Source organism: Phyllobates terribilis, unplaced genomic scaffold, assembly GCF_046119375.1.
Source record: "Phyllobates terribilis strain yellow unplaced genomic scaffold, ASM4611937v1 Scaffold_7__3_contigs__length_470593459, whole genome shotgun sequence".
Taxonomy (NCBI): domain Eukaryota; kingdom Metazoa; phylum Chordata; class Amphibia; order Anura; family Dendrobatidae; genus Phyllobates; species Phyllobates terribilis.
Window position 1 is genome coordinate 399733265 of NW_027362767.1, and position 18735 is coordinate 399751999.

At 44.7% G+C, this 18735-nt stretch overlaps 1 protein-coding gene across 1 annotated transcript in view; it reads left to right on the forward strand.

Moving 5' to 3' along the window:
* LOC141155539 (olfactomedin-like) overlaps positions 1 to 18735 on the forward strand; it is a 47799-nt gene that overhangs the window by 18975 nt on the left and 10089 nt on the right. Inside the window, exons 2-4 of the mRNA XM_073642404.1 lie at positions 15036 to 15219; positions 16049 to 16116; positions 18039 to 18133. Coding sequence (XP_073498505.1) covers positions 15036 to 15219; positions 16049 to 16116; positions 18039 to 18133 — 347 coding nt within the window. The remainder of the gene's footprint in view (positions 1 to 15035; positions 15220 to 16048; positions 16117 to 18038; positions 18134 to 18735) is intronic.

Consider the following 18735-nt stretch of genomic DNA (forward strand, 5'->3'; position numbering starts at 1 on the left):
GAGGATCCCGCCGGGCTTGGGATGGAGAGGAATTGCCACCCGAGCCCTACACCTGAGAGGAGCTCAGAGGGAGACCCGGCCTATCTACACACGCACAGACGGGAAAGGGTAAAGTCTGTAGTGCAGGAACACTCTGGTGTAGGGACGCTACCTCATACTGGACTTCCTCGGAGGTAGTCGGACCCCCGTCCCTGGTGGCCGCAGGACTCCGCGAGGAGCAGGGAGAAGCCTTGCGCTGCTTATGAGAACTGTGAGTAAAGTCTTGGAAATTCATCCCTATGGCCTCCGGACTGTTCATTACGCGCCATACCACGCGACACGGTGCCCGCACTCCCACACTACTACTACCCCCTTCTTCCTGCCTCCCCTGCCCTGAGGCCGTGCTCCGCCTGTGGGGAGCAGCGAGAACTTTAGCCGCCATGACATCGGGCCTCAGCGGACTGTAGCGGCGCTGGTGGCGCATCACCAGACACCACAGGTGGCGTAGTCGACATTTACCACTCAACCCGGAAAGCCCTAACATCATTTTCAATGTGACGGCCCTGGGCACGGAACGGGTCCAGGCCACGACTGCATCCCCGTTCTCAACGTCGGACCCGGCTCCGAGTACCCCATCTTCCCAGGGCAGGGCTTGCGAGCGTCACATCACTGGCGTAGTCGGCAGGATATCGCGCCCGCAGCAACGGAGAAAAGTGCCCATTGCTATCGGGTACTGTGTGCCTTACACCTTTGGACTGTTGTTTTACACTTAAAATGGCGCCAACCCAAGAAGAACAGGCGCCATAATGCTGTGAAAAGACTGTCTTTGTACACCTCCCATCGTGGGCTGGGCTCCTGCTTGGCGCCAAAAATGTGGACTGCCCCTTCCATCAGAGACTGTCCGCGGGGTAATGCCCGTTAAACAGGATGGGCTGAACGAAGGCGGGCCTGTCAGCATGCCACCCAGGAACCGCCCCGAAAGAGGAGGAAGAAGAAGGAAAGCAACAAGGTGCGGCCATGTCAGTCGGAGCTTGGCAGTCAACGGAGGCAGTCATGGATGCCTCTGGGGAGCGAGACCACGTGACAACTGAACCTGGTCCAGGCCCTTCACCCGGCAGAGAGCGAAGTGGCGGCGTATTAACACCGGGAGATACTGAGTTTCTCCACTCGGAAGCTCCGGGACTTGCAAGGAGGCAGAAGGAGGCCCAGGAGGCGGCGACGGCTGCGTGGAAAGCGGAGATGCTGCAGCGGATCCGAGACCGCCATCAAGGAGAGGAGGTTCCAGGACCAGTCGACCCAAAGGTCGAAGTCGAGGGTGACCTAGCGGCAGGTGAGAGTGCAACCCCTGCTCCGGCTGCGGAGCCATCAGAGACAATCCTGGACCTCATGGCGGAGTACATAGTCCCCTACGCGGTCACCTGGGAGCAAGCACTAGCTCCTGAGCTGCAACCGGCAGCTGTTGGCGGGGACTAACGCTGTCACAAGAGCTCAGAAACGGAGGTGCCTGGAGCTGCGGAGGAGGCTACCGGCTCCAACCTGGACTGGTCCGCATCGGTAGAGGACTTGCAGCAACCCGTCCTAACCCCGCTACCTGCACCAGCGGTAACCTGGCCCGAGGCAGAGGAGTGGGCCTGGGAAAACCAGATGGGCGACCTTATGGGCTTCCCGCGGGAGACCAGATCTGAAGCGCGCAGGAGGAACCAATGGTGCAGCGACCAGATCTTCCAACTGGCACGGGAGCAACGTCGGCGGGAGCAACGCTGCGAGTGCCTCGAGGTGAGGACCAAGGCTACAAAGACTCGGGCGCGACTGGAGGAGGCCACCCATCCCAGTACCCGGTATGAAGGCCAGATCGTCCGATTTCACCATGAGGCGGGGTGGGGGTTTATCCGGTGTCCCCTGTTCCAGGACGATGTGTTCGTCAGCAGGCGGGACGTCGAGCCGCGCCTTAAGAAGGGACACCCCGGCCGGAACCTTTTCCCGGGCGATACTGTGACTTTCACTCGCCACCAGGGGGAGCGTGGGTGGTACGCCCTGGACGTCCGTAAAGTGTCTGGGAGTGACGCCACCCCGCCCTCAGCCTCAGGTGACCGGTTAGCCTCTGTCGGGAGGAATGAGCCCTTCCCTCCACGTGAGCCCCAAGTCTAAAGCAGCCCCCCCGGCTGCTGCTGTAGTTGTTTGAAATTTAGTTAATTGCTGCTATTTGTGTGTTTCTTCATTTATAGAGACTTTGGTCCCTGCGGACTATGGCAGGCGGCGGACTGCATTGTAAATAGTTATGCATCTATTTAGGTGCTCCCTATTGGTTTTATACAAAACCGTGCCTACTTTCTACCTCAGACCTCAGAAGCAAAACCTGTCTGGAGTGGCTTGTGTGGGGGTCCAACTCCGGATCTTCATGCCCTGCAGCCACCCCAGTGCCCACGTAGAGGGTTTAGGGCATGTCTCTCTTGCTACTGAACTGACCGTCGTTACCTTTAAGCAGTCCGCTGTCTTGATCAAAAAGTCTCTTGTCTTAATTTATAATTTTGCACTTTTATATCTTCGTACTTTTATAATTTTATACTTTGCACTTTTGTACTTTTATAACTGTTATGCAACGTTACAAGAAATGTGCCTCCCATAAAGGGATGATAGTTTTATTTGTTATATAAAAAGAAATTTTCCTGGGTGCTATTCCTTTGCAGCCCGCTGACGTGCTGTGTTTTACCAGGGGGGAATGTGGCGCCCCTGAGGGTTCGGCTGCCACAGGAATGCTGCACTTCTTTAATGGAGTGTGGTGTTCCTCCTCTGAGGTAAGCCTGGTGTGATGGTAGTGTTCCAGCCTTTTGCATCCAACACCACATTCCACCAGAGGGAGCTAGTATGCACTAGGTGCTGCTCCCCTGGTTACAGGGACACTGGGGAACACAAAGTGGTAGGAACCAGTTAGTGGGTGTGGGTGGAGGAACAGTTAGTTAGTGACACTTCTAATTTCATATTTAATAGTATGCCATCTTTGATCTTGGTTCTTTGGCGGTTCTTGGGCTGTCAAGCTGTCAAAATACTGTGTGTAAAGTGACTTCCCTCCGGGAGCGCAGATCCTGTGTGGGCCTGCACCGGCATGGGACACAGCCCTCGTACCCCGATCTATGGGACGAGAGGTAGGTTGCAGACAAGGAATGTCTCAACCCGGCCAAGGACCAGGATCAAGAAGGCCCGGGAGCTTTAGAGTGTGGCTCTCTAGCAAATGGGTCCCGGGGAAGATGCAGACGGAGCGGAGTACGCCACCTGTCCTCGCCTACCTGATCTATTCAGAGGGATTCCGGCTGCAAGAGGGGTACCGGCCCCCGACACCCGACCTCGTACTCTAGGTCCAGGACGGGAAAGCCCGGTTAGGCCCTGAGGATCCCGCCGGGCTTGGGATGGAGAGGAATTGCCACCCGAGCCCTACACCTGAGAGGAGCTCAGAGGGAGACTCGGCCTATCTACACACGCACAGATGGGAAAGGGTAAAGTCTGTAGTGCAGGAATACTCTGGTGTAGGGACGCTACCTCACACTGGACTTCCTCGGAGGTAGTCGGACCCCCGTCCCTGGTGGTCGCAGGACTCCGCGAGGAGCAGGGAGAAGCTTTGCGCTGCTTATGAGAACTGTGAGTAAAGCCTTGGAAATTCATCCCTATGGCCTCCGGACTGTTCATTACGCGCCATACCACGTGACACGGTGCCCGCACTCCCACACTACTACTACCCCCTTCTTCCTGCCTCCCCTGCCCTGAGGCCGCGCTCCGCCTGTGGGGAGCAGCGAGAACTTTAGCCGCCATGACATCGGGCCTCAGCGGACTGCAGTGGTGCTGGTGGCGCATCACCAGACACCACAGGTGGCGTAGTCGACAATTAACAAAAACCAAAAGAAGACCCTTAAAAAATACCTTTAATAGTTTCTTTTATAAAAAAGATACTCAGTGGTACCTATGGAACAGAGTATACAAACAAAAGCAAATATATACTTTGATATACTTAAATTATCATACAAAGGGAGGGATGTAAGACAACGATCCAAAATTGCCCTAGGTCACCCTAGTAGTAGATAATAGCCCACCTAAAGGCCAAGTATTCAGTTCACCCTAAGGGTTCGAATGATGTCCCCACTCATCAGTGGGTAAAGCTAAACTCTCCCTATATCCCCATGCACACACAAGTGAAAAATATATCAAAATAAAAATAATAAATAAATTGCAAGGCGTCAGACACAGTGACAAGATATATCTTAAGCGCATTTCTTCTAAGATGACAGATGATATATTCCAGGCAATGTTCCTAGAGGGACCATGGAGATCAACCAGCCAAAAAGAACAATGGATGTCCGATAAGGGGTTGTCAACAGGTACGCCCATTCAGGTTTATCCAAAGAAAGTCCATCAAAAGATGTCCCAAGGTGATATGCCAAACATGAGGTCCCATTGACCTAGTCCCAGTCCCTACGCGTTTCACCCCCTCCTCAGTGTGGGGTTCATCAGGGGACAGACAGTATCAGAGGAGAAAGCCCATAGTAGGTGCACAGCAAATGTGTGCTTCCATAATTCAAAAAAACGTATATTTCTTTCATGATCCCAGGCAATTTGAGGTCCCATAAGCTATATTTTTAACAAGTACTAGCTGATATCTCAAAAAACGGACGTTAGTTTACTGAGCCATTTTTTTGTATATGTGATTGTTACGTGTAACGGGCTATTTTCAATTGAGTCCATTTTTGATACTGTATGTGATTGGTATCTTGCGGGCGATAGTTGATTAAGTCTATTTTGTATAGTCGATTGCCATGTATAACGGGCTATTTTTCATTTAGTCCATTTTTGATACTGTATGTGACTGGCATCTTGTCACTGTGTCTGACGCCTTGCAATTTATTTATTATTTTTATTTTGATATATTTTTCACTTGTGTGTGCATGGGGATATAGGGAGAGTTTAGCTTTACCCACTGATGAGTGGGGACATCATTCGAACCCTTAGGGTGAACTGAATACTTGGCCTTTAGGTGGGCTATTATCTACTACTAGGGTGACCTAGGGCAATTTTGGATCGTTGTCTTACATCCCTCCCTTTGTATGATAATTTAAGTACAGTACAGACCAAAAGTTTGGACACACCTTCTCATTTAAAGATTTTTCTGTATGTTCATGAGTATGAAAATTGTACATTCACACTGAAGGCATCAAAACTATGAATTAACACATGTGGAATTATATACTTAACAAAAAAGTGTGAAACAACTGAAAATATGTCTTATATTCTAGGTTCTTCAAAGTAGCCACCTTTTGCTTTGATGACTGCTTTGCACACTCTTGCCATTCTCTTGATGAGCTTCAAGAGGTAGTCACCGGAAATGGTTTTCACTTCACAGGTGTGCCCTGTCAGGTTTAATAAGTGGGATTTCTTGCCTTATAAATGGGGTTGGGACCATCAGTTGTGTTGTGCAGAAGTCTGGTGGATACACAGCTGATAGTCCTACTGAATAGACTGTTAGAATTTGTATTATGGCAAGAAAAAAGCAGCTAAGTAAAGAAAAACGAGTCGCCATCATTACTTTAAGAAATGAAGGTCAGTCAGTCAGAAAAATTGGGAAAACTTTGAAAGTGTCCCCAAGTGCAGTTGCAAAAACCATCAAGCGCTACAAAGAAACTGGCTCACATGAGGACCGCCCCAGGAAAGGAAGACCAAGAGTCACCTCTGCCTCTGAGGATGAGTTTATCTGAGTCACCAGCCTCAGAATTCGCAGGTTAACAGCAGCTCAGATTAGAGACCAGGTCAATGCCACACAGAGTTCTATCAGCAGACACATCTCTACAACAACTGTTGAGAGGAGACTTTGTGCAGAAGGCCTTCATGGTAAAATAGCTGCTAGGAAACCACTGCTAAGGACAGGCAACAAGCAGAAGAGACTTGTTTGGGCTAAAGAACACAAGGAATGGACATTAGACCAGTGGAAATCTGTGCTTTGGTCTGATGAGTCCAAATTTGAGATCTTTGGTTCCAACCACCGTGTCTTTGTGCGACGCAGAAAAGGTGACGGATGGACTCTACATGCCTGGTTCCCACCGTGAAGCATGGAGGAGGAGGTGTGATGGTGTGGGGGTGCTTTGCTGGTGACACTGTTCGGTATTTATTCAAAATTGAAGGCATACTGAACCAGCATGGCTACCACAGCATCTTGCAGCGGCATGCTATTCCATCCGGTTTGCGTTTAGTTGGACCATCATTTATTTTTCAACAGGACAATGACCGCAAACACACCTCCAGGCTGTGTAAGGGCTATTTGACCAAGAAAGAGAGTGATGGGGTGCTACGCCAGATGACCTGGCCTCCACAGTCACCAGACCTGAACCCAATCGAGATGGTTTGGGGTGAGCTGGACCGCAGAGTGAAGGCAAAAGGGCCAACAAGTGCTAAGCATCTCTGGGAACTCCTTCAAGATTGTTGGAAGACCATTTCCGGTAACTTCCTCTTGAAGCTCATCAAGAGAATGCCAAGAGTGTGCAAAGCAGTCATCAAAGCAAAAGGTGGCTACTTTGAAGAACCTAGAATATAATTGCATATTTTCTGTTGTTTCACACGTTTTTGTTAAGTATATAATTCCACATGTGTTAATTCATAGTTTTGATGCCTTCAGTGTGAATGTACAATTTTCATAATCATGAAAATACAGAAAAATCTTTAAATGAGAAGGTGTGTCCAAACTTTTGGTCTGTACTGTATATCAAAGTATATATTTGCTTTTGTTTGTATACTCTGTTCCTTAGGTACCACTGAGTATCTTTTTTATAAAAGAAACTATTAAAGGTATTTTTTATGGGTCTTCTTTTGGTTTTTGTTGTTTAGTTTTGTACCCTGGTTTTCCAACTTTTGTTGGTTTTTGTTGGTTCGGTAGTCGACAATTACCACTCAACCCAGAAAGCCCTAACATCATTTTCAATGTGACGGCCCTGGGCACGGAACGGGTCCAGGCCACGACTGCATCCCCGTTCTCAACGTCGGACCCGGCTCCGAGTACCCCATCTTCCCAGGGCAGGGCTTGCGAGCGTCACAGGCATACCATTGATGCAACTTGTGCAGATGAACAGGGGCCCAAGAGATAAGGTGGAATTCCAAAGAAGGTAGAATTGTGAATTATGATGAGCTATTGGACTGCAAAGGGCCCATACATTGCTTTTGCACAGGGGCCAACTTCTATATGTATCCATTCCTGGTGTCCAGACCACAGGAAACATGGAGTCATAGTTTAATCACCCACTCCAACGATGTGAGAAAAATAAATAACATGTGAGAAAGTAACAAAAAAAAGTATTTTATGTTCCTAGTCCTGGGCAGTGGCCCAATCTGGCGTTAGGGATCTTCCAGGGGAATTCACACCATAAATCCTAATTTTACAAAAAAAAAATGAGGATGATGCTAATAACGGAAGTCCTGAATTTATTTTATAAAAATAATGTTGACTTTTGTGCCCATCCTTGAGCAGGAGCCAAATCCTATACAGGGTTCTACTGAAGAAATTCATACCAGTTAAAATACAGAGATTCAACATTTTGATGATGGTACAGAAGAATAGTAGTCATAGATGACCAAGAATTTGTTCTTTGAAAAAAAATGTTGCCTTTTGTTCTCAGCCCTGCGCCAAGTTCTACAGGGGAAAGTTAACAGTCAACCAACAAAGTTTCTCATATTGACTAAAAATGATGATGGTAAAGAAAATTATAGTCATGGAAGCCCATGAATTTTTATTTGAACAAAATTGTGTGTGATGATATTGGGGACGTGTGCCATGTCCTTGAAGATAGTACTTTGTATTCTGACCAGGATGTGACACGAAGATACACCTGTAGTGAAGGATAGTGGTTGTAAAGATCAGAACGTAGAAGCTTGGGAAGTACTCTGTCACTTGTGTCTGTTACGCATAAGAAGAAGGTCTCTGTATGATACAGAAGAAAGGTACCAAAAGTATTGTGCCTGCTATCGTTTGTTACCGTTCCATTTAAGAAATTCCAGTAAAGAAGTTTTTATTTTTATACAACGGATTCTGGTCTCACTGATTCATCGCATATTTTCAAGGTCTCCATATCATCAAACCATCCGTGGCCTGTATAGAGGTAGTCAGCAACCTCCTACATTTTATACACACATTCAGGGGTACCATAAGCAGATGCTTTGAACTGCGAAGCAAACCTCACCACGATCGGTTCCTTACACAGTGAGCATGTGTTACTTGACCCAAACGCATGGCAGCCATGATGTTTCTACCTTTGTCATTTAGTTGGTTTCTCAATGATGAAAAGCTATCCAGTGTGACATTTGATACAACATGCTGCCCAGTTGCTGTTGGGGACAGGTAGATGTCCATTGAGGAGGATGTAGAGGAGGTCCATAAGCGTCCATAAGCGTCACCTGCTGTGCCGCTTTCAGCAGTAAACACAATGTCCGCTTGCAGTAGTGAATCTTCGCAATTGAAAACACTGACACCATGGCCCATAACAGAAATGTAAAGTCAATGGCATTAACTGGTGCGGGTGGTAGTGAACTTGGACATGTAGGAGTTGAGATGACTGGGAATCATGTTTCTTGGGCACTCACATGGCTAACTGACAACGCATTGGAAGTAAAGGAGGCAGAGATGAGGATGAGTATGGTGGTGATGACAATGACCAGGCACTACTTGAGAATGTGGCCTGGCTACCAGAAAGACGAGCACAAGGAGAAGAGATATGTGGACAGTTTGAGCCTTCTCATATTGCTGGCCAGCTTGCTTTCCTAGTCGATTTGTGCCATGATGTCCATGACTTATTTTTCTACTGCATAGCCTTCTCATACCTGGGCAGATGACTGTATGTTGGATTCATCACCCCCACAACCAGAGCTTTCAGGCACTGTTCAGCATCCTCCACTAACAGCAGTTGCAGCATAACCTGCTCCTGGGTTGACCACAGAAGAAACAGGTCTGCTCCCACAAGATCTTTTGGTTAGATGTCAGCTCCACTCTTTATCACCAATGCTAACACCCTCCTCCTATGAAGACATCCCCCACTCGTCACCCCGATCTGGTGTCCAGGTCTTGTCCACCACACGATCATCATTATCATCACCATCCCTGACTCAGCTGACAGTTGCCTCAGTGAGGGAAATGTCCACAGCTTTATGCTCCCCACCACCTGATTCCCACCTCTAGATTTACCTGGGGTAAGATTGCCACTACCACCTCTGCTGACCCTTCTGGTACCTCTACCACCATGGGTGGCTGAGTCATCAACACAACTAAGCATTCGAATCATGCCCTCCATCGCCTCCAGCCCTATCTCATCCGAATACAAAGGCTGACTGTTCATTTCATCCAATAAGTCAACTAGAAGAAGTTGTTGTTGTGAAATATTTTTCTTAGCCCTTGGGGTTAATTAAGGGACTAATGGACAGAACAGATTGAGGTAGTGTTTAATTAACAGTCTGCAATTTAAAAGATGAACTGTTAGAAAAGAGGAGGAGGACTGAGCCGAACACTGACTCAAACTGACAGTGTCACTGTCAGAGATAACATCTTCCTGCTGTGACAGAGCCAAGTGATATGCCACATTTTCCATAATTTCCGCTGCTTCATCCCCACTAATACGTTTGCCAATGAGGCCAATTGTGTCCTGGTGGTGGTGCTGCTCTGCTTGTGGATCCTACAATCTTATTGACAGATGGTGTGGTATTTATTTTTCTTTTACATTACCCCATCCATTGCCACTTTTTGTTTTACAATATATTTTTTAGTACACTATAAATAACTTTTATCACTGTTTTCAATCCCAATTATAGCCTTCTTCCTAAAAAGGATTGAACAAGAAATGCTAGGTATTCATAAAGCCAGCAATAGGCCATAGAATTGGCATGGTGTTTTTGGGTGTCCAATTTGATAAGCAAATAAGGTTTGTGAGAAAACACAGTCACAGTTAAATGTCTGGATTTTTTTTTTTGCTTTTTTTAAAACAATGTCAAAAAGAACTGAACCAGAAATGCTAGGTGGACGTCCAAAATGCCAAATACAACAACAGGCAAGTGGTGTAGCAAGTACGAATGTCAAATTGGAGTACTAAAACAGGAGTACTCCTTTAATTTTCATGTGTTTTCCTAAATTTATACTTTACGGCAATGTTTATAAGGGTAAAATGCCTTTAAATATTAACTAGACAGACGAGTACTAATCAGAGTATGGAAATGTTCTTGTCCTAGTAGGTGAGTAGAATGCTCAGACAGAGGAATTCCTGTACAAACTGACTATAATGTATAGATTCTTGATGAGCAGCAGTTAAAAGCAGCTTCTAAAAGAACAGGAACTGCACTGAGGGAGAAGGAAAGCAAAATAAGATAATGAAGTATATTGCAAAAAAAAATCATAACTTTGCAATGCCTAGAGGGTTATTAAATCTAAAGAGAAAAAAAAAATGTTTTGGACTGGGAGACATCCAGAGGTACATATGGGCCCAATTCACTTCTATGGAGCCATATCCAATATAAAGGTACTGAAAAGTGACTGTAAAATAAATACCAGCAAACTTAATTCCCAATATGCTAAATATGGGAATAGAACAATGGTCAGTAAGAATGATAATGCATTACTTATAAGACTATGACATTATGTGCTGTAATCCCTGACACTTGTCACCATACACCAGTAATCCAATTTTCTACAAACAGGCCATTGATACGTGTTTATTGCACCGTGTAATCATCCCGAGCACATCATTTTAGGATCAAGATAACAAGGGAGTAATAGGCTGGGGGAGGTGTGCTGGGGGCTCAGCATCCACCTATATAAATCCCAGCATCGTGGACCTAAAGCACAGACGATTGATCCTAAGTGAAGATGTATCTCTGTTTCCTGACCCTGGTCCTGCTCCACGCTGCTGCTGGATTTGTGAGTATATGGGTTCAGAACTTTCATCAGAACTTTCTACAGCCATTCTGGACAATCATAAATTAAAGGGAACCTGACAGTAGATTCATGCTGCTCGAACCAAGGGCAGCATGAAGCAGAGTCTGGCCGCATTATGGCAGTCGTCTATGTTTTACTCAGAAACGCTGCAGAGTGTCAGGAAAAACATGATTCGAAAAGCCGGCTGGGGACTATGTGTCTTGGATGACTAGTCCAAGAGGCTGGTCCGCCATGTCTTCTCTCCACCCCACTACCGATGACTGACAGGTCCATCCTTATACACACACATTAGATAGGCCTGTCAATCAATGGAAGTGGGGCGGGAGAATACACCGGGGTCCGGCCTCTTGGACTTGGACTCATCTAAGACACATGCAGCCTGATTAATCATTTGAGTGGGGTTTTTTTTGTCTTGCGGCATTTGTTAACATCTTTTTAGACAAATTCTTCAAAATGGGGCCAGTGAGCCGTGAATTTTGAGCAAAATCCAAAATATTTTTTTTAGTTTTTTCTTTAACTTGTTTTTAGGGGGAAAAAAAAAGTCATATTCATGGCTGTCATACCGCAGCTAGCGCCTGATTCATTTTGCTCGTGGTTTGGGCAATATGAATCAGATGACGGGTTCCGTTTAACAATGGTCGCCCAGGATTATAAAGATATATGCAACGTCATACCACAAAGTAGACTGTTTCAAAATAAATGGAACTAAATTTTGAGCTGATTACTTTCCTTATATTTTGTCATAGCAGGTGGAGCTCAATTTTTCTGATATAGAGCTCTAAAATGGTTGTATTCTGACTTCCTGTAGCCACCACTAGGGGGAGCCTAAGAGTTTACTGTAGACTGTGCTCTGAGTAGAAACAGTGTACAGTAAGCTCCCTCTATTGGTGATTCCAGGAAACTTCAATTTCCAGGATGGAAGAGTTCTAGGAGAGTGAACCAGCACAAGGAAGAGTTCTTATTTACAGTAGATGTTTTCCATGTGGTCGTCTGTCCTTGTCTTTGCAAACTCCTGACTACACCGTACTTTGAACTACCTATTTATGGTTATTAATCACACTACTCAGTTCATTCATAGAGAATATCTACCGATACATGGTATTTGTACAATTCACCCCGACTTCATGCAGTGACAATAAGCATGATGCTGAATGGATTACCCAGTAAATAGATGTGAACGTTTTGCTATTTTGGGTTTCCTAAAGTGTGCTGACATACTCTGTACTGCTGTATATTGTAGCATGTTCATGTATGGTTAGAAGGGAAATGTCCTTTTAGATACGTGGAGATTTGTATTGAGAAATGTTCATTGTGCCCCCTAATTTACTCTTTTGGCATCTTTGGTGGACTCTTTTTTTATGTTCTTGGTCAAGGAATATTAAAAATCCCGTAATTTATACATACAAACTTATGCTTATATACTGTATAGTCGTAACACAACATCATAAATCTGCTATCAATCTTTGCATAAGATTTGGTACTAATATTACCTAAAAGCTAAACCTATAGGGAGTGCACTGCATACAGATTTGTACAGCTATTACTTACTGAATAATTCCATATGCAGTTAGCTCCACCTAGTGGTAGTCATGGACAGCCACAATTTTTGCCATTAAAAGTGGTTTTCCCATAAACATTAATCATCTACCCACAAGATGATGTAAAATAAAAAATAATATTGTGGTACCATGTTAGCCAGAAAAATCAATGTAAATACTTTTATGCCCAAAAAGGACAAAAGTTTTCTAGGAGTGATACTTTTATTGGCTAGCCAGAAAAATTATGTTTGCAGCTTTCAGAGCACAGAGGCTCCTTCTTCTGTAAACCTGCCTGAAGAAGGAGCTTCAGTGCCCTGAAAGCTGCAAACATAATTTTTCTGGCTAGTCAATAAAAGTATCACTCCTAGAAAACTTTTGGCATTTTTGGGCATAAAAGTATTTACATCTACCCAAAAGATAGAACATAAGTGTATAAATGCTGAGGGTCCAATTATTCAGACCACTACCGACCCCCAAATTGCGTCCTCTCTGTAAATAAAGCAATCGTGCATGTGCATGATCACAGCTCCATTCACTTCTATGGGATTGATAAGGCTATCCTAGCCATCAGTTTTATAGAATAGCATGGAGCATAGCATTTATCACCAGTTTTGTGGATAGGTGATATCTAAAGTTAGTGGAAAAAATCTCTTTAGTCCCTTCTCATCGTAGCCATTTAATTTCTGTGCTTTCATTGTTTCCTTCCCCGTCTTCCATGAGACAAAACTATTTTCTTTTTCCATCAAGAGCCATATGAGGCCTTGTATTTTCAAGAATGAGTTGTAGTATTGAATGATACCATTAATTTTACCATATGATGTACTGAAAATGGAAAATAAATTTCAAGTGGTGAAAACATTTTTTTAATTCCAACGTTGTTTTTTTGGGCTTTGTTTTTACAGTAAAAATGCCTTAGCATCATCATTAGGGAGATACCAAAATTACATATTTTTTTAATTTAAGTGGTGATAAAAATCAGATCCATAACTTTTTTATATACTACCTCTAGTGTAGGTGGGGGAAGGGCTTGTTTTTTGCATGATGAACTGTAGTTTTTATTGATAACATTTTGGGATGCAGATGATGTTTTAATTGCTTTAGCTGCATTTTTTGTGGTCGTGCACGACTGGCAATTCTAGTGTTTCAAGGTTTTTTTTTTCATTTTGGAATTTACTGTACGGGTTAAATAATTTAACATTTTTATACATTAGACTTTTGTGATCAAGTCATTGCCAAATGTATTTATTCTTTAGTTTATTTTAAATTGAAGAAAATGGGATCATTTGAATTTTTATGTCTATTTTTTAAATATGTTCAAAAACTTTTTTTCCATTTTCTGGGAGGTTTTTGTATTTGCGATCCTTTGATCATACTACAGTATATAGAGAAAATAACAATCACTTATGACGTCCTCCTCTTGGGCTTCATTGGAGGTTCAAGATAGGAGCAAGGGTGTTGAAAGTATGCCCACGGCTGACATAGTAACCATCAGCACCCCGTGATTTTGTCGCAGGGGTTTCAATGGGAACTGGTGCATGCATGCACAAGCAACTAAATAATTTAAATTAAAGAGGTTGTCCACTACTTTATCATTGATGACCTATCCTTGTGATAGGTCATCAATGTCTGATCGGTCAGGGTCAGACAACTGGCACCCCTGCAAATCAGCTGTTCTCGGTGACGGCGGTGGATGCCGGCTGGAACTGCTCAATTGCGAAGCTGTTCCGTCTTCTGATAGTGGCCGTGGCAGGAACTGCACATCCGCCTTCTATTCAAATCAATAGGAGGTGGATGTGTAGTACCCGGCCGTGGTGACTATCAGAAGAAGGAGTAGCTCCACAATTGAGCAATTCCGGCTGGCACCTGTTGACATCGAGAATGGCTGATCGGTGGGGGTGCTGGGTGTCGGACCCCGACCGATCAGACATCGATGACCCATCCTAAGGATAGCTCATCAATGTTAAAGTAGTGGATAACCTCTTTAAGTTGTCAGTGATTAACAGCAGCATCTAAATAGTTTTTCAGCAGCGATCTGAACCAGTTCTTATTGCTGCTGTAACAGGCAGATGCCGGCTGTATAACACAGCCGGCATCTGCCTGGTATGGAGCAGGCTCAGCTTAATGGCACATGTACAGTTGCACTTATGCACCATGTAGTTAAACTGAATAGCTGTGTGACGGGAAGTGATAATTTGGGCCTGTGTGATGAAGAAATGGTGCTCTGAGACTTGTAAAGATACATTATGAAATTTAATCAGCAGAGATTATGGACTAAAAATGGCAATTATTAACACTGAAAGAAAGGATAGTAGTTTGGAGGATGCCTTGGTCAGATGTGGGATTCATTTTGACTTTTATCTGGTGTTTGAGTCGAGTAATTGATTGCATATGAGAGCTGCCGTACTCTTCAGAGACCAAGGGACTCGGTGTGTACCGCTATAATTGGTTACCTCTGTCAGTGCCATAGACTTTGAACAGAGCAGCACTGCGGGTGTCGTTCCCAGGAATAGAAGACATGGTCAGTAGCAGAGTCACCTTGATCTCAACTCCTGCGCCAGTTACATATTCCACCAAAGTGGTGGAGTGTATCACTAGATCTATCAGATCTACAGGACGTCGTATTACAAGACAAGGACCCTGCATTTTTTTTACCTTATTGGAAGCTCGACAGAGAAACATCAGCCAACATCTGGAATCAGAGAACCAAGCTCACGTCACGTAAAGTGGACATCTGTGAGAAGAAAGAAAATAACATCTATGGTACGTTCCTTTTGCTACATATGGAAACATTTTGCAATGCACAGTGATACTGAGTATTTCTGCACACTTCCAGCCATGTGATTTATACTGAGAATTTATTTAAAGGGGTTTCCAGGAAATATTCTTTTTTACTTCCAAGAATGACATTTTTTTTTACTGCATAAGCATCCACAGGTTGAAAACAAAAGACTCTATCCTGCTCCGGTGCTGAGTCTTTACCGCTGCCTCTGATCTTTCTTGACAGGCTGCAGCAACGATGTCATGTCATGACTACAGCGCATGTGACAACTGCAGCCAATCACATGTAGAAGGCACCAGCTGCTGAGCTCAGTGATTGGCTACCATGACATATGTGCTATAGAGGTGATGTCACCCCTGCAGCCTATCAACAAGACCAGTGGCAGCAGTGAAGACCCTGCCCCAGAATAAAAAGCTGCTTATTATTTGTCCTATCAAGTAAAAAAAAACATCATTCTTGGAAATCCCTTTTAACCTTTCATCAAATTAAATAAGTATATTATGATAAGAACAATTTAGAAAAGGATTTAGCAAAATGAACAATTTTACCAAATTGGATGCGGTTGGAAGTGCTAGGAAATACTCAGAATGGCTATGATGTTATATTGGTATTACACTGCTGAAATGTATCTTTAGTTTTGGAAAGATCTTTACATAAAAACATGTAAGAAATCATAATGGCTCAGACGAAATGTAATAAAAGGGTTTAAATGCCTTTGGCACAGCTCAGAGTATTGTGTTAAGACCCCGTACACATTAGACTACATTTTGGTGACAGTCTAAGATATAAGGGTTCCTCCCGACTCAACAGATGATATTGAGACGAGAAGGATCCGGGCTGCTGAAGTTAAGCAGTTGATCTTTTTGTTCCCCCTGGAGGTAAGCCGCTTCCACAGGAGTTTATCCGCGGCTCTCTCCATTCCCGTGAAGAGAGTTGAGAGAGAGATAGCGGTCGGCCAAGCAATCATTAGCCGACAGCTACCCAAAGTGTATGGGGTGCATTAGCGCTAGTGATGGATTAGTGGGACAAGGTGCTCCGGCATCGTAGAGAGATAAGGCTAATTACACTTTGGATACACTCTACGCTCAGATTGCAGATTTGCTAGTCAGAGAAAGCAGCAGTGTGCCACCGTATAATGCCCCAACACACACAGGTACTCAGAGAAAGCTTGTCAGATATTCTAGTTGAGTAAGCTTGTGGGTCCTGCTCACCCCACCCACTCACAGAGAAAGTCTGTGAGTCCTGCTCACCCCACCCACAGAGAAAGCCTGTGAGTCCTGCTCACCCCACCCACTCATAGAGAAAGCCTGTGAGTCCTGCTCACTCCACCCATTCATAGAGAAAGCCTGTGAGTCCTGATTACCCCACCCACTCACAGAGAAAGCATGTGAGTCCTGCTCAACCCACCCACTCACAGAGAAAGCCTGTAAGTCCTGCTCACCCCACCCACTCACAGAGAAAGCCTGTGAGTCCTGCTCACCCCACCCACAGAGAAAGCCTGGGAGTCCAGCTCACCCCACCCATTCATAGAGAAAGCCTGTGAGTCCTGCTCACTCCACCCATTCATAGAGAAAGCCTGTGAGTCCTGCTCACCTCACCCACTCATAGAGAAAGCCTGTGAGTCCTGCTCACCCCACCCACTCACTGAGAAAGTCTGTGAGTCCTGCTCACCCCACATACTCACAGAGAAAGCCTGTAAGTCCTGCCCACCCCACCCACTCGCAGAGAAAGCCTGTGAGTGCCGCTCACCCCACCCACTCACAGAGAAAGCCTGTGGGTCCTGCTCACCCCAGCTACTCACATGGAAAGCCTGTGGGTCCTGCTCACCCCACCCACTCACAGAGAAAGCCTATGGGTCCTGCTCACCCCACCCACTCACAGAGAAAGCCTGTGAGTCCTGCTCACCCCACCCACTCACAGAGAAAGTCTGTGAGTTCTGCTCACCCCACCCTCTCATAGAGAAAGTCTGTGAGTCCTGCTCACCCCACCCACTCATAGAGAAAGCCTGTGAGTCCTGCTCACCCCACACATTCATAGAGAAAGCCTGTGAGTTCTGCATCCCCATCCACTCATAGAGAAAGCCTGTGAGTCCTGCATCCTCACCCACTCATAGAGAAGCCTGTGAGTCCTTCATCCCCACCCACTCAGAGAAAGCCTTTGAGTTCTGCTTTCCTGCCATTCATAGAGAAAGCCTGTGAGTCCTGCATCCTCCAACTCATAGAGAAAGCCTGTGAGTCCTGCTTTCCCCGCCCATTCATAGAGAAAGACTGTGAGTCCTGCTTCCCTGCCCACTCATACAGAAAGCCTGTGAGTCCTGCTTTCCCCGCCCACTCATAGAGAAAGCCTGTAAGTCCTGCTTCCCTGCCCACTCATACAGAAAGCCTGTGAGTCCTGCTTTCCCCGCCCATTCATAGAGAAAGTCTGAGTCCTTCTTTCCCCACCAAATCACAGAGAAAGCCTGCGAGTACTGAACAAAATCATAGAAAATGATATATCCCTAAATTCACAATTCTCTTCTCGATCCTATGCTGTCTTCAAATAGGTCAGCTGACAGAGCAACTTTAAAGTATATACAGTAATTTTAGGGATAACTCTAACTAATAAGACCTGCATGCAATACTCAAGTATAATTAGGTTAACAGTACAATAAAAAAATAATTATTATTATTATTATTATAAGTATATATTACAAAGATGCTAGAGTAAATGAAAATCAAAGTAGGTTTTCACTTTAAAAATTGAGCTACTGATTTCATTGCAATCCTCTACATGAATTTTATATTTTCTCTCCTGCTTGCAGAGAATTGGCCATCGCGACAACAAAACCCATCCAATTGTGATCTGGAATATTTCATCCGAGAAGCTCCCAGAGACAATACAAGATGCGGCTAGAAAGTGAACCGAAATAATAACACTTGTATTTCTCCCTTTTTCCCTTTCACCTAATTTTGCAAAGATCTTAGATTATAGAAATATGAAATTAAATAACATTGGCTTTTTTTTGTAGTCAAGCTGTGGTGGCCATTTTGAAAAACCGTCAACAGGAAGTTCAGCCATATTGGTTGTCACTTTTCAATTATCTCAGAAATGTATAATAAAACCATCACTTTATTACTTAAAAGAACATACTGCTAAGGACAGTCTGATTTTCTGTTTCTCAGAAGCTAAGACAAAAGATAAGACCTAATACGTCCATGCTTCCAATTCCAATATGTTGACCTAAAAATAATGAAAAATGTCAATATAAAAAAATGAAAAGTGCCAGTATATGAGTTATCACCTATCATCGGGATAGATAACTGCAATAACAATGGGGATGAAACTGCTGAGACCCCCACTAATCACCAAAACAGGGCTCTCATGTCCCTTCTTTGAATGAAGCAGTGGTCTTGCATAGATGACCATCTATCTATCACTGCTCCAATGGATAGGTGCCAGATTACCCCTTTTTTGGGAGACTTAGAAGCCTTGGTGGGCAATGTGTCAGATCTATCTGG